The sequence below is a fragment of the Danio rerio genome, chromosome 14, assembly GCF_052040795.2.
Source record: "Danio rerio strain M-AB ecotype USA chromosome 14, GRCz13ab, whole genome shotgun sequence".
NCBI lineage: Eukaryota > Metazoa > Chordata > Actinopteri > Cypriniformes > Danionidae > Danio > Danio rerio.
In genome coordinates, this window is record NC_141034.1 from 38,018,382 (window position 1) to 38,044,919 (window position 26,538).

Sequence of the window (26,538 nt, forward strand, 5' to 3'; positions counted from 1 at the left end):
TGCATCTTCTGTATTCAGCATCTTCTAGTTGTGCCGCAGCAAAGACCGCAATGTATGGAAGATGACATCCACGCCTGTCATCCTCTGCTCATACAAAGATGCATTTATTCGGTTCATCTGGGTATCTTAAGTGGCTGATTAATTGGCGATGAATTCAATTACGCAGAATGGAAGCATTTGCATTTGAATGCTGCAGTGAGCCGATGGCTACGGGCAGCAGAGGAAGCGCATGGCGCACACAAATGCACTCCAGAGCCCAGAATTGGCACTGTGGCCACTGTTCCCCTTATCTCAGCAAGAACACAAGGCCGGCACTGGATAGAGTCTAGACAGAGCTTCAATGCTGATTTGCTTCTTCTATTGCACACCGCCACAGGGCTAAACTTTACTATGGTGGACGCATTTCATTTAGATGCAGCGTTGAGGTTTATTAAAAAAAAATAAATAAAATTTAATTCACATTTTCTCTTTTTTCCATGACAAAAAGCTGCTTTAAAGTCACCATGAAAGCAAATAAAGAAAAACTCCCAATAAAACTCTCTAAATTTTGCCAACCTCTTCCCACATAGTTTTCTTATTTGCAATAATGCCAATATCTTGTATAGAAATAAATGACTATTGTTTTACAATTGGTTTAACAAGGGACTGATATTAGTTAATCAATTATTTGATGATGAAAGAACATTATTTACATTTACAAAATTTATCGCAAAATACAAAATTCCTAGCCCCCCTGAATTATTAGCCCCGTTTATTGTTTTTGCCCAATTTCTGTTTAACGAAAAGAGGATTTTTTTGACACATTTATAAACATAGTAGTTTTAATAACTCATTTCTAATAACTGATTAATTTCATCTTAGCCATATTATTAGATATTTTTCAAGACACTTCTATACAGCGTAAAGTGACATTAAAAGGCTTAACTAGGTTAATTAAGTTAACGAGGCAGGTTAGGGTAATTAGGCAAGTTACTATATAATGATATTTTGTTCTGTAGACTATCAATAAATTTTAAGGGGCTAATAATTTTTCCCCTAAAATGTTTTTAAAAAATTAAAAACTGCTTTTATTCATGGCTGAAATAAAACAAATCAGACTTTCTCCAGAAGAAAAAAATATTAGCAGACATACTGTGCAAATTTCCTTGCTTTGTTACACATCATTTGGTAAATATTTAAAAAAGAAAAAAAAAAAACTTAAAAGGGGGCTAATAATTCTGACTTTAACAGTAAATATGCTGTACAGCGCTCTTTGTTTGTCCTCCTAGATCTGAACAGACCTCAGTCAGAGTTACATGTTTCTCTGGATTTAAGCCTAATAATTACAAAATTACATCTTTAATCTTAAAAGAAAATACGTCTATACCGAATGTTGTTTTTTACTGGAACAATATCTTAACTAATGTAAACTGGACTCAAGTATGGTCATTACCTCACTTTTTAAATTACAAATAAGGCTAAAGAAATATCATTTAAATGAATTCACAGAGTTTATCCCACCAAAATATTTGTACACAAATTTAAAACTGATATTGAGTTAGAATGCTGTTTTTGTGAAAGTTTTAATGAAATAATTTCACATCTATTTTGGTCTTGCCAATGTACTTAACTTTTTTTGGACTAATGTTGAAGCTTTTATTGCTCATAATATTTGAAAATAATTTTTGAGAGCTATTAGACTAAGGATCGCTCTTTAAAAGATACTGGTTTCATTAGAAACTTTATTTTATTATTATGTAAATTTCACATACATAAATCCAAGTTTGCCAAAAGCAAACCTCTCTTCATGGTGCCTGAAAAAGAATTTGTTCTGGAATATAACTTTACCTTTTTTTTTGTTTGTTTGTTTCTAACTCCTAATACACAGCTTTTCTGTTTATATGTACTTTATGCATCTCATGATGTAAGTTATTCATTTGTACTTACTTAACTTTTACTCTTTATTTGGTTTAACATTATTCTTTTACAGCAATCTTTTGTCTTCTGTTATTATTGAACAAGTTTATCTGGGTGGGGGTTGGGGATTCAGGGTTGTTTTATAATATAGTCATAAGCTGTATCCTTTTTATATTAAACAAAAATGTATATAAAACAAAAAAATGTATATTAAAGTGATTTCTAACTCTAAAAATAGAAAAGCAGTTAAAACAGTTAATATTTGCTCCTTCTCTATCATTTTTTGCATTAAATGTTTGTATATATGCATTTCCTGTAGTAAAAGTGCATTTAATAACTCTGGTTTATAACTTAAATTAGAAAAATGTATCTAATAAATGTATATGTTATTTGTGAAGTGATTGTGTTGTGTAATAAAACTACTTGCTGGTTATTGTAAATAAAGAAAAAAGAAAGCAAATAAAAAATCAACAAAATGAAATTAAAATCTAAATTATTTAAAAAAAAATTTAACATTGCTGTATTTACTATTATAGTTAATATATCTATGCGAGCATCACTATGTTGTTTAACATTGTGCCCTTGTGAGTAAAATAACAGTACAATAACATCCACTTGTTTTTACATTGGCTTCCAAAGGGTACTCTCGATGGGCACAAAGTCAGAAAAATCATAGCCATTATAATAAAAGGTCGTTCCAAACTGAAGTGTTTAAAACTGACCACTTCAAAAAGCTCTTCAAGATTTAATAGGGTACAAGTGATGATTTCACTGCACATGTTTAATATGTGGCACAGATGACACAGAAGTGCATTCCAAGGACCAGCTTTTTTTTTTTTTCATCCCCCACACCCTTTATCTTTTTGAAGCTCTCATTCTGGAGCAGAGGTCTCTAATCCTGTTCCTGGGGGGCAATCATCCTGCAGAATTTAGCCCCAAACATCTAGATGTTTCTAGTTGCCTTGTGCCAGATGACATCCTAAACTTTTAGATTTTCACTTTTTTTATGTAACATTGTTTTGACTGTGAGGATAAAGTCTGCTGTACAGATCACTTTAGTGCACAGTGGTGGCACACTCAGGCTGAGGTGTTCCTGAAAGCCAAGACTTGATCTTTCACAATTCTTGTGGACTAAACAGACACTTGCACATGGCCAAGTCAAGTCATCCTTAATTCTAAGTGTAGTTTGTGTCAAAGCAGCTTTGGCCATGATGGCCACTGAACTGTACATCTACATCACTCAAAAATGTATTTGAAGTGTGCCAACTTGGTAAAAGTCCATTAATTTGAAGCCATTTATTAAATAGGGTACAAGCTAAAACTCAAGGGTAAAAGTTTACTGTCAGCTAGCTCTCTGCAACTCTCACATGGTCGTCCACTGAAGTGAAGCAGGGCTGTGCCTGGTCAGTACCTGCATGGGAGACCACATGGGAAAGCTAGGTAGCTGCTGGAAGTGGTGTTAGTGAGACCAGCAGTGAGCGGTCAACCTGCGGTCTGTGTGGGTCGTAACACCCCAGTATAGTGAAGGGCATTCTATACTGCTCAATGAGTGCAATATGGCTGCCTTTGCATCCTCCAGGTAGATGCTGCACACTGGTGGTAGATGAGGAGATTCTTCCAATGTGTAAAGCGCTTTGAGTGTCCAGTAAAGTGCTTTATAAATGTAAGTAATTATTATTATTATAAGTTTGAAAAGGTTTGGAAACCCCTTGCTCTGGAGGGTAAACCCTTCAGAGAGATTAGGGTATAGGGATGAGTCTCTCAGAACAGAGCACAGACATCTCTCACTGGCACAAGGGTCAAGACTGAAGCAGTAGCAAACAATATATTGGCTTTTGCACTGAAGGTTGTTTTCATATTTTCAATAACTAGCAGAATAACAATTGTACTTGTTGGTGTATTTGATCCACAGGAATTGTTTTAGGTATAAAAACCAAAAATTAACTGCAACCTTAGAGTAAGATCTAAACCAGCAACATAGGAACTACCTATGACAAAAGTGAACACTGGCGAACACAAACAAAACACAGCTTTAATCATGATGACCTGCATGGTAATGCAAATGCAACCAAGAAAATGCCCAGAAGGGGACATTTTGTTTCTGGCAGACTGGCCTGGTGCCTAGTTCTTATAACAGAGTTCCTAGACAAAACCGTGACCTGTCTTATATTTGGTCCTCTTTCAGATAAAACTACTGAAACCACACTAGTGAAAAAATGCACATGCCTATGCACGCATGCTTACACTTCTATTATTTATATAACTGCAACCTCAACTCTATATTATTATTTTGACTCAATCATAACTACCTCCTTGGTTCTTCTTCATGTTTTATTCGTTTTCTCTGACCCTCATTTCTTCTATTAGGCCAGGCTGAGAGCTAATCCCTGCTCTGTTGCATCTAGGAGATATGAGAAGCTGAATGAGTGAATTATTAGGCATGGTGAAAGCTTTCCCACATCTGCTCTTTTACTGGAGATGTGCTCTGACATCTGTGGGGTGACGGAGTGGTTTCTACAGAAAGCGGCTCGGGTTTCAGAGTGGCCGCTGGCCGGTAGTCAGCGGGGCCTGTAATCAGGACTCTCCAGAGCGGATCTGGGAGCAGCAGCTGTGCTGTGCCACTCCAGGGACAAAACACCCCACCCCACCCACAGCACAAGCTAACACTGCCATCTAGTGGTGGAGGAAGCCTAACAATGAAAAAAAGCTTATATTCCAGTGCAGGGGTGCTCACTCCTGCTCTTTAAGATTTACCTTTCTGCAGAGTTTAGCTCAAACCCTGATCAAACACAACTAAGAAAGATCTGAAGGAGCGCTTGGTGGCAGGTGTGTTTGATCAAGGTTGCAGCTGAATACTGCAGGAAGGTAGATCTCCAGGAACAGGGTTGGTGACCCTTGTTCATTCGTTCTTTCATTCATTCATTCATTCATTTTCTTTTCAGCTTAGTCCCTTTATTAATCTGGGCTTGCCACAGAAGAAAGAACCGCCATTTTATCCAGCATATGTTTTACGCAGCGGATGTTTTTCTAGCTGCAACCCATGACTGGGAAACATCCATAGACAGTCTTGCATTCACACACATACACTACGGACAGTTTCGCTTACCCAATTCACCTATAGCGTTTGTCTTTGGACATTTGGGGGAAACCCACGTGAACACAGGGAGAACATGCAAACTCCACACAGAAATGCCAACTGTCCCAGCCGAGATTCGAACCAGTGACCTTCTTTCTGTGAGGCAATCGTGCTACCCACTGCACCACCATGATGCCTTGCAACAGCGGAATGAACTGCCAACTTATCCAGCATATGTTTTACGCAGTGGATGCCCTTCCAGCTGCAACCCATTACTGAGAAACATCCATACACACTCATTCACACTCATACACTACAGACAATTTATCTTATGCAATTCACCCATAGTGCATGTATTTGGACTGTGGGGAAAACCAGAACACCTGGAGGAAACCCAAGTGAACATGGGGAGAACATGCAAACTCCACACAGAAATGCCAACTAACCCAGCCGAGGCTCAAACCAGCGACCTTCTTGCTGTGAGGTGTTCGTGCTACCTGCTGAGCCACCGTGATGCTGGTGACCCCTGTTCTAGTGTATAAATGTGTTAACCTTATGATTAAGTTTATTGTTTTGAGTGTAACATTTCTGTACTGAGCGGTCCTGTGTAACACCCCCCCCCTCCCCTTCTAAACGTACTAAAACACCCAATAACTTATGTGCATTTAAAAATGTAATTGCATTAGATCATAGTTCTCAAACTGCATTCCTGAAGAGTTGCAGTTCTGCACAGTTTTTCTATAACCTTAATCAACCACACCTGATCTAACTAATCAAGGTGTTCAAGACTTAAAGCGCGGCCACACTAGAGTTATAGCATGTGAAACTCTGCTGTATGGCTATGCAAAAAGGGGCGGGATTAAACAAGACGATTAGATATAAAAAATAAAAAACAAGCTATTGGTCCATATTTTTAATTTCTGTACAGAGACGTCATATTTTGACCTTTGATTGGTCTCATGTAGTCACGTGATGCAATTTTGCAGGTCAGAGTCTACCAAGCTTGAACTTTACAGTACAGCGAACTGCGAAACTTGTCGCACGATCTTGCATTTCCAGTCTGTCTCACTTGCATGTGTATGAATAGACGTCTAGGGGGCGAAAAGTGCATTGTGAGAGCTGGTGTGAGTTGGAGGTGGTTGGAGCTAAGTTCTGCAGAGCTGTGGGCCTCCAGGAATTGAGTTTGCGACTGCTGCATTAAATAAAATATTGAACCAGACATTTGACAATCATTATTAAGTCCTTTATATCACTTTGCGACTCTTATATTACTAAATATCACGAAATGCGTTGCTATTGTTAATTGAAATGAATATAAAGTCATTTTAATTATAAAATAAATTGTACTCTGTAATGTAATGTGGCGGTTCATTCTGCTGTAGCGACCCCAGATTAATAAAGGAACTAAGCCGAAAAGAAAATGAATGACAGAATGAATGTAACGTGTATTATATAGCGCATTTACTGTGTATAGCCATATTATACAGTGCATTTACTGTGTAAAGCCATACACCCAAAGCGCTTCACAATCATGAGAGGGGTCTCTCCACACCACCACTATTGTGCAGCATTCACTTGCCCACTCATTTGAATTGAGAAAATATTTGTTCATGACCACTTTTTTAATCCTATCACACTTTAAAGTGAATTTTATATTAAATCATTGTGTACACATCAGTCTCTGGACTTGCTGCGTCACGAATACCAATATTTCAACAATTTATAAAATATTAATCACTTTCTGGCCATCGAATATTAGACATGGTTATATATATATATATATATATATATATATATATATATATATATATATATATATATATGTATATTGCCATCGTAATTTTTGAAAGTATTACAGCGCTTTGTAAACTTTTAATATTACCGTTTGTTGAGTCTCCCCATACAGTTTGATAGAGCGCTTGGACCCGGAAGCCACTTCAAGTGACCACACACTTAACAAGCAGATAGGTAACGTGTAAATCATTGATATGGTTATTAAGTAGACCAGATTTATACTAGTGTGTGTATTTCAATGATTTATCCTGTGTGAACTAATAAACTGAATTCAACCATTAAAATGACCTCAAACTCCCAAGTAAAAGTGAAAAGAAAAACTTTAACTCTGAGAAAAGATCCCGTGTCATTTCTTGGTTTAAAAATATCTCAGCATCTAAAGCAGTGAAACTCACACATCTTTAAATGTAGCTGAGGTGTGCAAATATTTTTGGGCACCACATATCAAATAACATCTGCTGATTTTGTGGCATTACCACAGAAACATCCTCTCGCTCTTGCTGGATGAGAGTCCTGTGCTCCACCACCTGATCACATTTCATCTGCAGACACCGCAGTTCACCCTTCAGCTCCTCCGTGTTACACAAAATCTCCTCCTGAGGGAAACAACCAGCCAGCAGCAGGAAAAGAATCAACAAAACTGATCGTGTGTTTTAAAATGACAATTTAATCATTCGAGTGAAGCTAAACATCCAGCACCACCCAGGCTGGAGTTTCTGAAAGGTACCTTTTCTTTGCGCAGCCTCTCTATCACAGCATCCAGGCTGAAGTCGGCAGGGTCTCTGATGCTGACGGTGGTGGTGGAGATCTGTTCTGACTCTTTCTTCTCCTTCAGCTCAATGATCTCAGCCTCCAGAGACTCGTTCTCTTCTTCTAATCCCCGAACCTACAACAGCCACAACAACTGATGACACCTCTGAGAGTTACAAGAAAAAAAAGGTGATAATTGATGTTACACTGTAAAAAAATGCAGGGTTCCGCACAATTCATGTTGTCTCAAGACAAATAGTTGAAGTTAACTCAATTGTTTCTACAAATGTAAGTGGATTGAACATTAAACAATTAAGTTGTCCGAACGAAAACTCAAGAGTTGTGTTGATTTAGCTCATTTTAAAGTAGTTTAAACAAGCAGCAAAAATTATTTTTGAGTGTACAACTCCGGTATGCATTGAGGTCTCATTAACAATTCAATGGCCCAAAGTCAATTTTATTGTGCAAAGGCAAAAGGCAGTGTCTGATATGGAGTTGTTGATACTTTTGGGATTTTCAGTACCTTCTTAAACACGTGGATGTGCATCTAAAAATCATTTTTGCTGCTTGTTCAACTTGTGCTACTTATTTAAAATGAGCTGAAACAACACAATTCTTGAGTTTTTGAAGGGACTACTGATTTGTTTTATGTTCAATCCACTTAAAATTTAAGAAACAGTTTGGTTAAATTAATTTGTGTTGGGACAACATGAAGGGATTGTGTGAAACTCAGCATTTTTTACAGTGCACCATTACTAGATTTCAAGGTGTCCTAACTATAATTAGTTTGGTTGAAGAACAAAAAGTTTAAAGTAATTTAGTAAGACTTTAAATTAATGGTTCATTAGTTAATGCTAGTTAATGTATTTACTAACATGAACCAACTAATACATTTATTATGGTACTTATTCATCTTTGTTAATGTTAGTTAATGTTATTTAAGTCAAATAATGTTAGTTCATCGTAACTCATAGTGCATTAACTAATGTTAATAAGCACAACTTTGGATTTTAATAATGCATTAGTTAATGTTGAACTATGATTAATTAGTGCTTTACAAGTTTATTCATACTTTGGTAATGTTAGCAAATACATGAATTATTGGACCATTATTCTAAAGTCTTACCAGTAATTTTTCACAGTTCCACCTTCTAGCGAGGTAAAGTCTTTAGTCAAAAAATTAGGGCAGAATTATCACGCTTATACTACTGGTACCAAACCTATTGTATTGATGAATTCCAGGAAAGCGCTGGTAAGATATTTCTGTGTGCATTTCAATTTATGTAGTTAATAAAATTTTGTGGGAAAAATGGAAGTTTTATCTTGCTGTTTAATATTTATTTATTTGCTTTGGTTTTGGTAGGGAAGCTTGTTTGTGCCACAGAATAAAAGATAAAAAAGTAAAAAGAATGGCAATCTCTCACAATTTTTTCCTTTTAAATTTGCATCTCACAATTCACAAGAAAATAAATAAATGAATGAAAAAAACACATTCAAATGTGCATTCGTGCATTAGTCGAGTAAAAAAATATGTATGTAAAATAAAACGTTTTCAATAAAGATGATGAGAAATCTGGACTGATTTCTGAAAGATTAAGTCATAATAAAAACTGGAGTAATGATATACTGAAAATTAGGCTTTGCTCTCCCATTAGGGTATTTTAAACTGCATTAATCTTTAACCATGTAACACATTTTTAATCAAAGAAATTCAGCTTGATGGGCATCTGGCATATTTTTTCTTTGCAATTTTAAATTTGCATTTTACAATTCACAAGAAAAATAAAATCACAGCTCTGAGGAAAATAGTTAGAATTGACAAATACTCAAAATTGACAAAGTACTCAAAATTGAGAAATAACAGATTTGTATAGTTTTAAATTTTTAAATAGAAAAAAATGAATAGAGATGTATGTGGGTTTTTCAAACTTAATGCACTACATAAATATATAAATTCTCTTTATATATAGTAAATAATTAAATAAATAAATGAATGCAACTATTTAAAAATTCCAGGATAACAACACTTTTTTTTACCTTTCCAGAAATTTTGAAATAATTTGGTGAAATGATATAGATCTGAAGTCCGGTTAAGATGTGCAACTCGTGTAAACCAGAATCAAATGTTCAGCAGCCCTGTACCACAAATAAGAGAAACCACTTTATTCTCAAAATGTCACATCATACGTCAATACAAGGTAGAGGACAATGTGACTTCAGCATATTCATGGCCTTAATATGATTTTCTTCACACCCTCAGGCAAGTGACTGACCTCATTAAACATCATGGAAACATGATAATTAGGCCACACACAGGGAGACCCATTAGATTCAGCATGAGCACAGCTGCGCGTTACCCAGCAGAACCTTGGGTGTGTGTGAGTGTGAAAATCTTCATGTATGTCTCACCACATCGATGAGTCCGGCGAGGCGATCATTGAGGGCAGCGATGACAGAACGCTCATGGACAAATCGAGACGCACCCTCCTTGTTTAGTGCACGAGCTGCTGCAAAATCCAGCTCAGGACATTCAATCTCTGACACTCCACCCCTGTGAAACAGATCCAAAAACGGTCCAAAGAATGTGTTTATGTTCCAAGCAAGCATAAACAAACACTATTGAATGAAAAGAGGAAATGCTGAAGCACGAAAAGAGCTTCACTGATAACACATTCATGCAGCACGTTTATGGTGTTTATATTAAAAGGATGAATAAAGAGTGAAGTCACTGTTTACACCATTCAAACAGATCAGCAGGTGTGACTAAAAAAAAAAGTTTCTCCTTCGCACCTCTGAATGTTTTTGGATATTGTTGTATATGCCTTAAGTATTGTCACTGTTCAAGTGCACACAAACACACAACACTGTAACTTATATGGAATGACAAGATGGAGCTCAATACAGTCAAGGAGAAAACCACATATCTTAGTGTTTATTTAAAAGCTTTAATTGGTAAATTATCACAGTATATAATATATCTAGTTTGTTGGAGTACTTTTCAAATACTTAAAATACCAGATCAGCAGATATAGCCTAAACTTAAGATATAATTTTTTTTTTCAACACAGAGTTAGTGTGGAAATCTGATCTGCATTCTCCAAGTATGCTACTGTACATATGTATAGAATTATACATTATATTATAATCTTTTATTTTAAAGACTGTCAATTTAGAACAGTGCACACGTTTTAACAACTGATTATGGTTTATAATATTTTTGCGTGTGTCTATGTGTTGATGTGTATTTTTTTTGTAAGTCTTATGCTGCCTGTCTTGACCAGGACTCCCTGGTATAAGAGATGTTGTATCTCAATAGGAGATTCCTGGTTAAATAATTAATTAAATAAATAAATAAACTACCGTAGATAAAAAATGCATTTGTTGTTTCCATTTAAATTGCTTGAAATGCTATTAATTTATGTATTAATTGTGGGGAATGAAATGTATGTTAAAAAAAGCTTTCAATAAAGATAAGAAATGTTCCCTGAGCACATGAGCAGTATTTTAGACTGTATTTTAACAGTAATTTAACAGTATTTTTCTGAAGACTGTGAAACAATCAAAACTGGAGTAGTGATATGGAAGATTTAGCTTTGCTATCATATTAGGACATTTGAAACTGTATTAATCTTTAACAAAATTACACATTTTTGATCAAAGAAATTTAGCATGACAAGCATCTTGCAAAAGCATTTTAAATCACTTACAAACCCAAAACTTTAGTAAATATTTAAAACTGAATTTTGTTATTAAAAAGTTAATAAATTTATGAATGAATATTACACTAATAAAACAATATGTATTAATTATTATTATTATTACTATTATAAATAAATAAACATAGCTTGCATACAATACTAACTTAATTTAATTGAAGCAAATATATATGTGTGTGTGTATAATATATATATAAGGAAAAAAAGCTAGCACTATGCATTTTTTTAAACACAGTATATGCATATTGTATGTTATTACATGTTGTATCAATGTTAAATGTATTGAAAAAAAAAAACACCATTATATTATTATCGCCATAATTAATTAACATTTATATTAAAAACAATGACAACAAAGCAAATCTGAGTGAGTAAACATAAGTCAATCATTTGTACATGCTTTAGCTGTTCATTTTGTATATTAATCCAACTTGGTATTACTGTAAATGTACAAACCATTTCAGCTTTAACACAGCAGAATGCTCTCTATAATGCCAAATAGCAGATCAATCTAGAGTTGAACATGTACCATCTTTAGACGTGTAAGCACTGACCTGGCAGTGAAGCGGGCCTGGACTCCACAGCGTCCTGCAGCCAGACTCGTCTGCTCCTCCTCAAACAGCTTACGGTATGAAGACACTCTCAGCAGAGCCATGACAGCAGCACAAGAGAAAAGACAAGATGACAAGCAGACAAGCAAGCGGACTTTATAGACACTGGCTGAGAATGTCACACACACTTGTGGGAACTCTCACTGAACACAAAAGTAGACCAACTAGGGGAACAGTGTCAGATGATAAACTCTTCGCACAGAGCAGAAACAATTCAGCCGCTGCTCCAGGACTGGAGGTCACTCCTTCTGAAAGACAGTATTAGCGGAGAGCAGGGCACAACACTTAACCCTATTGACTTGCTTAATATGTGTAAATACACATAGGGTCCAAAGTAGAGCTGCATAATACTGGAAAAATACACAATATCTTTGAGTGCTGCAATAACTGCATTTCTGATGATATAAGTTTTTAAAAAATGCTATATTATCAGCACTTTTTAAGAAAAAAATCTTTGGTGTCACAATGGCGCTGAAACAAGATCGCCTCACAGCAAGGTTGCTGGTTTGAGCCCCAGCTGGATCAGTTGCCATTTCTATGTGGAGTTTGCATGTTCTCCCCGTGTTTGCGTGGGTTTCCTCTGAGTGCTCCGGTTTCCCCCACAGTTTAATGACATGCGCTATAGGTGAATTGAATAAGCCTAATTGTAGTTTATTTGCGAATGAATGTGTATGGATGCTTCCCAGTATTGGGCTGGAAAGGTATCCGCTGCGTAAAACATATGCTGGATATGTTGGCGGTTCATTCCGCGGTGGCGACTCTTGATTAATAAAGGGACTAAGCCGAAAAGAAAATGAATGAATGAAAAAAGTCTTTCATTTATATAATTGTCAAACCAAAATAAACAGGTAAGAGATTATTTTCTGAGCTAATTAAAGCTAGAAAATTTATGTTGAGGTGCAAAGATTTAGAAGTTAAAACATCATAAATGACTGAAAAACTCTGCAGAAACACTGATTCTCATTGGCTGTTCTTTTCTTATACTACAAAAATGTTGGTTTATACACAATCGAGTTGTGTTAGGACAACATGAAGAAATAAAGTTAACTTGTAAGTTTTTTACATATTTAAGTGAATCAAACATAAAACAATTAAGTTGCAAACATCAATAGTTGAGTTGTTTAAGCTCATTTTAAATAAGTAGCTTGAACAAACAGTAAATGCCCTTTTTTTTTTTTGAGTGCATTTCGTCTCCCAGAAATATTTTCAGTTCTGAGTTCACCAAAAAGCACCTACTGAAGAGGCGGGTAGAAGAGTGTAAAGGCCCCATCTGATTGGTCAAATTCGATAAAAGAGCTTACACTGTAAAAGGAGAAAACTTTAACAAAATACTTTAGGTTGTTACAACAACATGAATGAATTGGTTTCAACTTAGTTTATTTTATCAGTACTTTTAGGCGTAAAAAGTTAAGAATTTATTAAAGTTGATCCAATGAGCAGTGTATGCATGCAGGACACAATTGCTAGGCACATAAAATGAATTAAATCTTTTGCACTTCTCTACGATATGGATATTGGATATACTATTATGACCATAACAATATTTTTTAATATATTGTGAAACCCTTGTTCAAAGTAAAATGTTTCACACTTGTCCTGCACAAATATGTGTGTTTTTTTTTTCATGGTTAAAGTGTAAAATGTTTCCATTATTCAGTTCAAAGTATGGAAGTTATTTTTTACATCATGGCAAAAAGATTGGACACATTGTAAGGTAAGTATTAATATGACAGCTTAAAATGTGATACTTATTCATAAAACATTTTAAGTTGTGACATTATTAAAAGATGAAGAAAAATTTTTTTTCTTCCAATAAAATGAAATTAATAAATTTTTCCAAATAATACAATGGTGTAATTTAAGATTGATAATAAATAAAAACTTATTTTGGATTGTGACAATAAAAACATTGCAGGGTTTCACATGCTTGTAAGGGTCCGAATCCCAACACACAGCTACAGTTTACAGCAGAGTTCAAAACGACGATGACAAAAAAAAAAAAAAAAAATAAATAAATAAATAAAATAAAATAAATATATATATATATATATATATATATATATATATATATATATATATATATATATATATATATATATATATATATATATATATAAAAGTTACATTGCTTATGTTGTAAATCAGTATTTTTCTAATAAAATGCAGGAACACACTATATTGCAGTGTTAATACTTTTTCCATTTGCACAACTGTAATTTAAAACCGGTGGGTGTTTTCTGCTAGTTAGCAAAGCATTAAAAAATGGTCCAAACTGCTAAATAACATAGAAGAAATTCAAATAATTGTACAGTTATGTCTCATACACTGTAAATAATCCAAGGTTCCACACAATTCATTCATGTTGTTCCAACACAATTTGACAGTTTTTGCAAATTTAAGTGGATTGAACATAAAACAATTAAGTTGCCCAACCCAAAAAAACATAAGCATTGTGTTGGTTCAACTCATATTAAATAAGTAGTTTGAAGAAGCACCAAATGTAATTTAAGTGTATTAAATTACCACTAAAAACTAAGACTACAAATTCCCTCAAGATAGAAATGTACTTTAGCGGCCGTTTAATAAATGTTCAGTGATATCTTCAAAATATGCTCGAATGTTTTTGCTATATACAGTAGTTTTGATAATGCAATTATTATATAGTGAATACCATAATATGTTAGCATGTGTAGAAAGGATTAATGTTAGATTGCACCCTGCTGAGCCGTACGTGAACAAACTTAAAGCATTAAACTTTCCTGCACAAGGTTGAGTAATAATAATAAAAATCCTAGAATGCTCGATTACATAGTCATAATGTCTTTTTATTTGACTGAATAAATTAGATGCCCGACCCCTTCCCACAAATAAAACAAAGTATGTGCAAGTACCCAGCTGCAAAGTACCAGAACTAAATAGAAACAAAGACAGGACACAAAGGCAAACAAACAGGCGGGGTGGTGATTACAGCACTCCAGAAAACTATGTAATATCAGTCTGAATATCAGTTCCTCTGATTCAGTCTTTAGCAATGAGGCCCTCCCAGAAACATTATTTATTGGCAATAAAAAGAGTGAATAGTTCAGGCCTTTAAAGTTTGAGTAAGAAAGAAGAGCACCATGGTGGCCCTTTAAGCAGAAAAAAATGACACCAACATAAAGACACAGACATATGCTTATAAACATGGCAGAGGGTGTGAAGTCATTTAGACATGCGAGATCTGTAAAAGCGGATCATCAGAGGACATCCAGCCACAGCCAATATCATTCACAGAACGTCACTACTTAGCATTTGTGCAAAAGTACTCTAGCAGTTTCACTGGGGCAGTAAAAGGTTTCAGGTAGCACCTTCAAGGTACATACCGATGTTTTAAGATATTACCATAAGGCGAACCTTTTAGGTTATGTAAGATACTAATAAAACCTTTTTAGGAATAGATAAAACACAAAGTAGGCTCTAAAGAGACACTCAGCTTTTTTGTTTTTTGGAAATAGCTTATTTTACCACTTCCACAAAGTTAAACAGTTTAATTTTACTATTTTTTAATCCATTCATCTGATCTCCGAGTCTAGCATAAGCACGTTGAACTTAGCTTAGCATTAATCATTGAATTGGATTAGACCATTAGCATCTTACTCAAAAAAGGAGCTTTGATTATTTACCTATTAAGCTTGACTCTACTGTAGTTTCATCGTGTACTAAAACTGACGGAAAATGAAAAGTAGCTATTTTCCAGGTTAATATGGCTAGGAACTATACTAGCACCCCAGCTTAAAAATCAAGGAAATTTGCTGTAGTACCATGGCTGCAGTAGGTGCAATGATATTATCATCCCCTGAAAAATAGTCCTGTTAGGTAACAGCGATGTGCAAGATCTTGGTACAGCAACAAAATCCCTTGATTATTAAACCAGAATGACAGCACACTTCCTGGCCATAATGACCTAGAAAATAGTCTTATTACATGATAGAACTACAGAAGAGTCAAGCAATAATTAGGAAATTTTGGCTTTTTTGAGCAAGATGCTAATGGTCCAATCCAATTCAATGATTTATGCTAAGCTAAGCTAAAAATGTTCCTGCATTTATCAAGATCAGCTGAATGGATTAAAAAGGTAAAAATGAACTGTTAAACTCTAGGTGACCTGTGAAAACGAACCTTTTTCCAAAAGAGTGGCGTGTTCCTTTAAGGGTACTGCTTCAGTGACAAGCCGTTACACATCTAAAGCTACTATTTTGCACTTTTTGTCTGACAATAAAGAAAGGCAAAACACAGCATGGTTGGCCAGAAACTGCTTACAACTCCTTTTTTTTTTCCAAAGTTGCAAGACTCACAAAAAATATTTCCTGTGAGATTCTAGGGAAAGGCTGCTACTGGAGTAGGGCAACAATGTCACACGAGTATGTGGTGAAACAGCTTTGGTGGTTTGTGCTACAATAATATTTTAGCATCGGGGTGATGATTAATAACAGTGGAGACTTCCTCTTTACACACTCTAGTACAAAGCCAGCCTGACTGGTGCAAGGAGTTAAACCCTGCAGAGTTTCAGTCATATTCACAAACATGTTTGACAGAATCCCAATGCGTTCAAGACAGATAAACATGACAGTATGTTACCACACTGAAATAGAAAGTGTATATGTAACAAGAAAGAACACCAACGAAGAACACAAAGACTGTAAACGTACTAAAAAATCCTCCCGGTCTGGGTTAGTATAACTCACAACATACATATATAAATAGAAAGACCACGCTTGCATCTTTACAGGACATGACAATACGATAATAGACCACATTATTTAAAATGTTAACGTCTCTGTAGAAGCACAAGATCCAGAGCAGATCTATAAAAGAATAAGACCTTAAGTCCAGATCTAAACCACAACCAATGCTAATAGTCACTATTGAAGATGACTGAAGAATTATGGGTGTGATTGTGCAATCACAATAGACCGACGAAGAGACCGTGAGGGATGCCCGAAATGCCCAATGCTGAGGACAAATGAGCACGAGACTGGAATCCATAAATAACAAATAGACACAACCCGGCTGATTCATCATGATTCAGAAAGTACTGAATGAGTAAAGATCATATCCCAGACTTTTCTCCTTCTCTCTGAAAGATAGTCGATTGTCAAAGTCACTCACTTTGTGAAGGTCATTTTTGGGGGAGGAAAGAGAAGAGAGTGAGAGACAGGCGGAAAGATGAGCTGGCAGCAGCAGTCAATACAATCTCCATAACATGGCTTTCCTTTAGTGTAACAAAGTCATTTTTTTGAGTCCCCATGAGTCACATTCACACGCCTTCAGTCAAATCTGGCCGGGAATATTCGGATTTGGCATTACAGCACTCTGATCCAGAGTTAAAAACCAGAGAAACGTAGGGTTTCAAGTAGCATTACAGATGCTACACTGAAAAAAGGATGAGGTTCGTAAGGGTTAAAGTGTAAATATTAATGCTTCCAAAGCCACACAATCAGGGGGCGTAGATAAGCTGACACCCATTCCTCTAAAGCAGGAACAGAAGTACAGCGTAACATACAGGCAGTGTCTGTGCAAAACAGGCACTATCCAACAGTGCCAAACTTTCATCACTGAGACATGTTTGTGTAGTGTGGCCCAAAAACCTCTCATAATTCCAGCCACAAACACACCCCAATTGTTTGTTTCTTTTTTGTTTTGTTTTGTTTGTTTGCTCCAGAACCACCTCAGACGACACCTTGTTCTGTTGTCTTCTTCCTCAGTCTTCGTCGCCTGCCATCAGAAACCCCAGGATGAAGTCGTTGGCTTTCTGGCGATCATGTTGCGTCTGTTTGCCAGCCAGGTTGGGAGGCGGTCGGATGAGGAGGCTTGCGAAGAGAGTAGCTACACAAGAAAAGACACACGATAAGTAATATACCTGAATTTACGCATGTGATGGTGATGGAGTAAATCTGACTCACCTAGGAGGTTGGCGTTTAGGTTGTTGTCAATAGAGTGTTTGAGTAATTCTCTCAAGAAGGCCATCAGGTAGCGGAACACATTGCGATGGGCTCGTGGGAGCTGGGATATTAGCTGAAAAGAAGAAAAATAACTGTTTACGCGCTTTAGATAATTGCCATAAGAGCATTTCAGTTATAACGTAGAATACAAACATAAATACTGAATTTCGATGAATCATTTGATTGACTTGAGTGCTCAGCATAATAGAGTACAACCCATTTTTTAAAAAATTACTTTTATCCATTTCTCAGTGAATATAGGTAATATATAGAGGTGCATTTGAACAAAACAGATTTATTTAACAGACATATTTATTAAAATAATATTTTAGTCTCAGAACATCTTTAGAAATAGAAAGACAATACATTTAAATTCATGCAAAATATTGCAATAAACCACAAACTACAACATTTCAACTAAATTGTATAAATTTTTGTTTCTCTTGATTTTTTTTTGCTATTTTTAAAACTGCTATTTAATATCTTTCTATTATTTAATTTATGAACCATCAGCACAAGTTATTTTGTTAGATTTGCTCCAGATTTGGCTTCAGCACTGACTAAACTAATGTATATGCACAAATATAATATCGTAAAGCTTCCTATAGAAAATACTAATTTAAATGAGAGATTTGTGAGGGGTGTACATATATGCTGAGCACTGTACACTATTAAAAAGGCTGAGTGGTTAATTCATGTATACACTTTGCCTTACAGATTATAGAATATTTATAAATGCTGATGATAGTGTATTTTTATTTAATGCCATGTTTGCAACAAAGGCTATTTTCATGGCAAAACAAATCACTAATGAATATACAATTAAAAACAACTAACAAATGAATACATGTATTAAATAAGATTTTTACCGCTAATACATTATTAAAAATTGAAAAAAAATGTTCAAGTGACACTGTTGAATATTTCTACTGAAGGATTACTGTATCAAAAAAGCAGTAATACAGTGACAAATTATTATTTTAGTTTTTTATTAGAAGCAATAGAAACTTGAAATTATGAAATTAGAAATCTCTGACAGTATCATATTTTAAAAAACGAATATCATTGACCGCAAAAATATGAAAAAAGTACATATAAACTGTATTTTTATGCGAGTGTGTTCATGAGTTTGTTATATTATTGTCATCATATTATTTTCATCATTTGGAACATTTTTACCCTAATTTTGTACATCAAATTGAAGTTTTTATTTTTGTTTTTTTGCTATTGGAGGTCATAAAAAAATCACAAAAATAAATAATCCACCACTGAAATGTAGTTGTGTTGAGTATGTGGCAAATTTATTTTATACAAAATGAGTGATAACATGAAACAACAAGAACTGAATCATGTACTCGTATGTACCTGCTTGCAGAGACGGCTGTCATGAGAGCATTCGAGACAGCGCTGAAAGAGTTCATAACACAACACGGGTTCAGGAAGAGCCTCCAAGAAGATCAATAGAGCTTCAGCAACCGAGTGATTACAGCCAGCTAACCAGCAGTCAAGGAGAACCACAGTGAACAGCAAGAATGCACATTTCATCCACAGGAGAAGAAAATATGGCTGTGTGCAAAAGGCAAAGACTAGGAAACAAAAAAAAAAAAAAAAAAACAGGCACACAGTGTCTCTAGGGACCTCGTGCACCATTACTGTAAACCAGAGCTAACATTCTCGGTCTCCCAGAAGCACAGGGAAACAATGTGTGGGAGAGTCCGGCCAGTCAGAGTGGTTTTAAAGGAAGCCACTTGGTCACATTCATTGATGTGACAGGCATTTACATTTCTATGCTAAGTAACTCTAAGAGCCCTTAAAGGGGTTTGTGCAGACTACCAGACGGTAAGCTGTCTGCTGGGAAAATCTCTTGTCCCTTCTATATATAAATATATTTTATGAGCTTTTGGTGGGAAAGGATACGGATGGAATCAGGAATGCTGGTGTCCAAGCAGTCAATAATACTTTGTAGCTCGTCTTGCAGGCCAGGGGTCTGGAAAAGGTCCTCCTGTAGCAAAAAAAAAAAAAAAAAAAATCAATCAATCAATCAATCAATCAATCAATCAATCAATCAAATGAGTACTTATGATTGATCCCTGGTGCATTCATGCGTTATTTTGTTTACCTGCTGGCAGGCCTTGGTGTAGAGGTGATTAACAAGCAACCAAACCTCTTTGGGAATCTTTAGAGGTTTATCTTCTGTTCCAGCACTGTCCAACAAGAATGTCATCCGGGCTTTCTCCTGAGAAATCCAGAAATGATTACTGTCCTAAAGAGCTATATTAGAAATTTAAAAGGAGAGCCCTAAATATTTGGTAGCACTATACACAAATACATGCACAAAGTCCAATGCTTAGTTGTTGTGAACTAGTGCATATTTTAAGAAATTTTTACAAAACTTGAATGCAGTGTGTAAAGTTTTAACACAATTTGTAATGTAATTTGTATGACCCTATCTTTATAATTATAATTACAATTGCAGTGCTTCCCACACAGACTATACTTAGGCAGGCCGCCCAAGTATATTTAGTGACACGTTTTATTTACTATTATTATCATCATCCTTTTACATTATTTTGTATCTGCCTAATATAACCAAACAACCGTGATCGATAAAGTAGTGGAAAATCCTCTCTCATTTACCCGTTTCGTTCTGTGACCTGTCAACACTGACACAAACAGTCTCACTTGCTCTGTAGATACACAGAGATGGCCAGGGGTTTCTAAATCTCCTAAAATGTTTGGGATTCTATTTTACTTTCTAGAGCGAAGATTAATCATAGAAATTTTTGCATTAGGCTACCTTTTTACTAAAGCCTACTTTCGCTTGGCTTTGCAGATGACTGCGCACACATAGTTGCAGTTCAATAATTCACTCTTGAATCTAAACGAAAATTTACTTTATATTCAGAGAGGATGAATTGGCTGCAAAATAGCCTATATGTAAACCATTAGTTAATCAACACATTTGCGTTAATTAAATAATCAACACATTATAATCTTGCGATAGTTATAATTTAGAGATACTGTTTGCTTTCATTCCTTTTTCTGTCATTTACTTTTCCCCTTGCTGATTATTTTATTAATTTGACGATGTTAATATATTACATAGGCTACTTGATATACAAATCTAAAATGCTTTGGCATTCAAGTTTGCTTTGAACTAGAAAGAGCGAGAAGCAGATTTGACCTGTCAGTGGGAGCACATGGCTCCTGAAAAGCAGAAAAATAAGAGAAATAGTGGATGTCATTTTGTATTTCAACAGTCTTTTTTTTTTTACTTAAACCTATTGAAAAGTAGCAGTGTATAAGAGTGTCATAATAAATACAATTATTGTTTGTAATTATTGTTTGTCACATATACTTAACTATTTATGGGATGCGAGTAATCCGGTTACCACCGCAAGTATAATTCAAAGTAGTGGTAAGCACTGATTTGATTTAGGATTTTTTATCCTCTTCACTGTCAACCAGTTTTACACCAAATCAAATCATCGCAGCAAAAAATAAATAAATAAATAAAATTATATATATATATACATACATTTTTTTTTAAACTTTTTTGTAAAAAAAGATAAATTAAACTATTTTACACAAATTTGGTAAAATTTTAGAGTACATTTTTTAGTTTATGTTTTTTATTTTAATTTTAAATCTCCTATGTTCACCAATGTTGAATTTTTTTTAATAAAATATAGTAAAACTGTGAATATTATTATAATTGTAAACAAATGTTTTCTATTCGAGTGCAAATTACAACATTTAAAATGAATTACATTTGTGAAAAGTGCTTTTAAAAATACAATTATTAAAAGTACGGCTTGAAGAACAATGACTTAGTTTAAAGAATATAATATAGACCCCAATTTACTTTCAGTTACCTTTTCATTTTTTAAGTAGTAAAAAGAAATTTGAAATAGTGGTTTATGTATGTAATTATGTTCAGCATGTTTTCTCCTCAGGAAAAAAACATAATAACAAAAAGCAAACGTGAGAAAACAGCTCATTTAAATAAGCTCTGCGATTCCAGGAAATATTCACGTAATGTTTATTAATATAGCACTGCATGTGGTCACACTAGTTTGTTCGTCGTGGTTCTTCGAAAAAATGGGGCCTTCAATGTATCCCTCTAACATTGAGTCACAAGATAACATTCCTCTCTTTCATTCACACACAGAAACATGTTATGCTCAGAAAAGTGACAGCCTTGAGACCCCTAAACAACATGAGCGAAGTCATGCAATTAGTAGGAATGAATTTCATGCTGAGCCACAGAGGCGAGATCAGAGTCCAAAAACAACTCTGAAGAACAGTCCGAATTACAAACACGGATTTGTGAGGCTGGTTTCACCATGCTGTGAGCTGTTTCCTCTCTCGTCTAATCTAATATCGCTGAGGAAAGGAGGACCAGAATTCAAGCTGAGAGATTCAAGTGATTTTCCTTAGTCTGAACCAGCAGAGTGACTGAAGCAAGCTGACCAGTGGGAACAGCAAAGCACATGGAGATAGTCATACTGGGACAAACGTTTGAGAAAAAAAAAAAAAAACAGCTACTGTTGCCTCAAACACACCCTAATAATCGCAACTGTCCTATTGCATGACCTAATGAGTCTTTTCTGTAAATGAAGGTGGACTTTACCTTTTCCATGCAGCTATCCTCTCCCTGAGAATCATGCAGACCCATATTGATTGGTTGAAAAGGAGTGGTCAGAGCAAGAAAGAAGTAAAGGTAGGAGAAAAAAGGAGACAGAGAGACATTGCGTAATCAGTGAAAAGAGTTTTGCATAATCATAGATAAGCGGCTTTTGGCTTCCCATGGCGATCAGTAGATAGACAGAAAGAGAAAATAACTAAAAAGAAGACAGATTACTTTCTAAATTAAAAACTAATCATAGTTTGAGAATAGAGTGAAGAGTGAAATTGATATCCCCTCAGTGAAGATGTGTTTAGTCCTTAGAACAAAAATGGAGGTCAATATATGGCTACCATTTAAAAGAGTTCCCTCAAAAAATGAAAAACTAATCATAATTTGAGAATATAGTGAAGAGTAAAATTTATCCCACACTTCCATAAAATCAGTGAAGACACGTTTAGTCTTTCTCTTTGGCAAAATGAAACCAAAGATTCTATTAAAAGTGCTTTCAGAACACAAATGAAGGTCTAGATATGGCTACCATTTAAAGGGATAGTTCACGCAAAAAAAAATGTAAAATGAATTATAATTTGAGAATATAACGAAGAGAGAAATTGAACTCCCCTTCCATGAAATCAGTAAAGACACGTTGCCAAAGCTGCCAAAAGGAAGCCAAAGATTCTATTAAAAGTGCTTTCAGAAGAAAAATGGAAATCAGTCTATATCTGGCTACCATTCAAAGGGATAGTTCACGCAAAAAATGAAAAATTTGAGAATATAGTAAGGAGTGAAATTGATCCCCCTTCCATGAAATAAGTAAAGGCACGTTTAGTCTTTCTTTTTGGCAAAATGAAACCAAAGATTCTATTAAAAGTGCTTTCAGAAACAAATGGAGGTCTATATCTGGCTACCATTTAAAGGGATAGTTCACACAAAAAATTACAAACTAATTATAATTTGTGAATACTGTGAAGAGTGAAGACTCATTCCCTTTCATGAAATCAGTGAAAACACATTTCCAAAGTTGCCAAAATGAAGCCAAAGATTCTATTAAAAGTGCTTTCAGAAGAATAATGGAAGTCAGTCTATATCTGGCTACCACTTAAAGGGATAGTTCACGCAAAAAATGAAATATGAATTATAATTTGAGAATATAGTGAAGAATGAAATAAATCTCCTCTTCCATGAAATCAGTTAAGACACGTTCAGTCTTTCTCTTTGCAAAGAGAAACCAAACATTCTATTAAAAGTGCTTTCAGAACACAAATGGAGGTCTCTATATGGCTACCGTTTAAAGGATAGTTCACCCAAATGAAAAAAGAAATATCATTTGAGAATATAATTAAGACTGAAATTGATCCCCCCTTCCACGAAATCTGTGAAGACACGTATAGTCTTTCTCTAGAGGTTCAGCTGCCAAAATAAAGCCATTTTAAAAAAAAAGTGCTTTCAGAACAAAAATGGAAGTCAGTATATATCTGTCCACCACTGAAAGAGATAGTTCACCCAAAAAATGAAAAACGAATCATAATTTGAGAATAGAGTGAAGAATGAAATGAACAGAGTGGTTTGCATGATGAATGCATGAATGCTACTGAACAAGTTGTATATAATTATAACATTCTCTCTCTAGCAAAACTGGAAAGTTCTCTCTTTTGCAAAATCTCAAGGAAAAATTCCTCACCATTATCTGTCACTTCCATCCACAGACAAAAATTTGATAAAACCACTTTTACTTTTGTATTAGCTGCTACTAATCTAAGCGACTCCAGCAGTGGAATGGGCCTCACCAGGTCGATGAGTTTGGTGATGGGGATCTCACGGATAGGTTTCTTCATGCGGCACAGAGTCTCCAGAGATGTACCGAAACAACTGGGCAGGTAGTTTCCAGAGACAGTGATGAAGTAGTCTTTTCCTCTGTCCAGATGAAGCACCAGGATGTCCTCAATGTTGTCTTCACCAGAGTTTAAAAGCGTCACTGAGTCTTTACTGACATACACCTCCAAGAAGATCTCGATTTTCTCATCTGTACAGATAACATGAATATTTGAGTCAATCTGGATGATTGGACGGTCTCAGTCTTCACATGAATAAATCAGATATGTCCTCTCTACTGTATATAAGAAGTCGGCATGCAATTTTTTAAAGCATTAAAGAAAAAATGCCATCAATTTCTTGCTCAAAATACTGTGTAAAGTTGCCAGACTACATGATTGCTGCTTTGACTAATCTCAGCTTTACTATAACAGTATTCAGTTAAGATTGAAGAAATGCATTTGCCACCTCTGAGAAAATTTACTTCTGAAACACTTCTGTGCCTTTTTATTGCACAATTAGGTAAATTGTCCAATCAGGTCTTTTTTTTTATTACAAAACCCAAAAAAACAAAGAATCAAACCGAAAAATATAAAAATGATTTAACAAAATCATCAAATAAAATGTCATAACACAGATAAAGAGTTAAAATGCCATATGAGATACTTACTAGGATCTAGTACCCCTTCACAGGGCTCAGCACGTAACCAGGGCTTACAGTATTGGGAGTCATTGAGTTTGGGAATAAAGGCGAAGGTGCAAGCAACTTGTCCATCATTAGTGATAAGAAAACTCTGACGCTGCAGCTGACGGAACTTCACATTCTCAAAGGTGAACTAGTGATAAAAGAACAGGTAAAACATAAGTATTAGGCTAGAAATTCATGCTCTATCATCTGCCATTGCTCTATTACTGGACATTCAACATTACCTCAGTAATATTTCAGCATCAACGCTTAAGGGGATAGGTCACCCAAAAATGAAAATGGTCTCCCTTTACTCACCCTTTGATTTTTAAACCTTTATTTTTTCTTCTTCTGTTGAACACGAAAAAATATATTGAAATGAAAAAAGTTGGAAACCTGCACCAATTCATTGACATAGCACTGGGTTTTCCTACTGATGAAGTCAATGATTACAGGTTTTCAGCATTCTTCAAAATATCTTCTATTGTGTTCAACAGAATATCAAAACTAATTTTTGCCATTTCAGATAAATATTTTCAGTATCCAAAACTATTCAAAAGCATATTTTTGCAGGTTCCAGTTAATTCCAGTGGTCTTCTTTTAGAACGGAACAATGTGGATTTAAAACGTAATTAATTACACCAAAATTTAGTTGTCATTTACTCACCTTTTGATTTTCAAATCTTTATGAGTTTCTTTCTTCTGTTGAACACAAAAAAGATACTTTGAAAAATGTTGTAAACCTGTAATGATTCATTTACATAGCATTTGGTTTTCCTAATGAAGTATAATGGTTACAGGTTTCCACCATTCTTCAAAATGTCTACTTTTGTGTTTAAAAAGCATATCAAAACTCTTTTTTTTTTTGCCATTTCACATAAATATTTTTAGTATCCAAAACTTTACTGCATCGTATTTTTGTAGGTTCCAGCTAAATTCTGTAGTCTTCTTTTGGAACTGAATAATGTGGATTTAAAATGTAATTAATAACACAAAAATGCAAATTGTCATAATTTATTCATCTTTTGATTTTCAAACCTTTATGGGTTTCTTTTTTCTGTTGAACACACAAAAAAAGATACTTTAAAAATTGTTGGAAACCTGTAACCCTTGATATACTTAGCATTTGTTTCCTGCGAATGAAGCCAATGGTTACAGGATTTCAGAATTCTTCCAAAGTATTCATTTGTGTTCAACAGAATAACAAAACTCACTTAAAAATACTTGATAAATAGTGAGTTTTTTTCATTTTTGGGTGAACTGTCCCTTTAATAGTCTATGTAAATTGTTAATAATAACTCTTTTATGAATAGAAAGCTTAAAATGCAGTCAATTTTTTACATCATAAATGTCTATACTGTCACTTTTGATCAATTGAATACATCTCTGCCAAAGTGTTCATTTCTGCATTCAAATCCTCCAACTTATAGAGTCCAAGTGATGAGTTTATTTGAACCATCTTTTCCATTTGTAAGCAAACTGTCCTAATGCCTCCACTCTGAAAGCAATTATGGCACACATGATTAGCCCATAACACACTCACAGTTCAGCGAAATGCTAAGATGCTGCAAACATTATTGATCCTCC

General features: G+C 34.9%; 2 protein-coding genes across 3 annotated transcripts in view; both read right to left on the bottom strand.

Moving 5' to 3' along the window:
- The window catches only part of vimr2 (vimentin-related 2), a 32,476-nt gene extending 20,561 nt beyond the window's left edge, over positions 1–11,915 (bottom strand). Inside the window, exons 1-4 of the mRNA XM_087281823.1 lie at positions 11,787–11,915; positions 9,926–10,067; positions 7,494–7,652; positions 7,243–7,362 (exon numbers count right to left, since the gene is read on the bottom strand). Of these exons, the coding sequence (XP_087137949.1) occupies positions 7,243–7,362; positions 7,494–7,652; positions 9,926–10,067; positions 11,787–11,887 (522 nt within the window). The 5' untranslated portion in view covers positions 11,888–11,915. The remainder of the gene's footprint in view (positions 1–7,242; positions 7,363–7,493; positions 7,653–9,925; positions 10,068–11,786) is intronic.
- Positions 11,916–14,647: 2,732 nt separating this feature from the next.
- ocrl (OCRL inositol polyphosphate-5-phosphatase) overlaps positions 14,648–26,538 on the bottom strand; it is a 31,740-nt gene continuing 19,849 nt past the window's right edge. The window contains exons 17-24 of one of the 2 annotated variants that reach the window (XM_087280895.1): positions 24,937–25,102; positions 24,242–24,477; positions 22,458–22,481; positions 19,944–20,060; positions 19,742–19,826; positions 19,190–19,317; positions 17,786–17,897; positions 14,648–17,708 (exon numbers count right to left, since the gene is read on the bottom strand). In XM_087280895.1, coding sequence (XP_087137021.1) covers positions 17,584–17,708; positions 17,786–17,897; positions 19,190–19,317; positions 19,742–19,826; positions 19,944–20,060; positions 22,458–22,481; positions 24,242–24,477; positions 24,937–25,102 — 993 coding nt within the window. In that variant the 3' untranslated portion in view covers positions 14,648–17,583. 2 annotated transcript variants of the gene reach the window in all.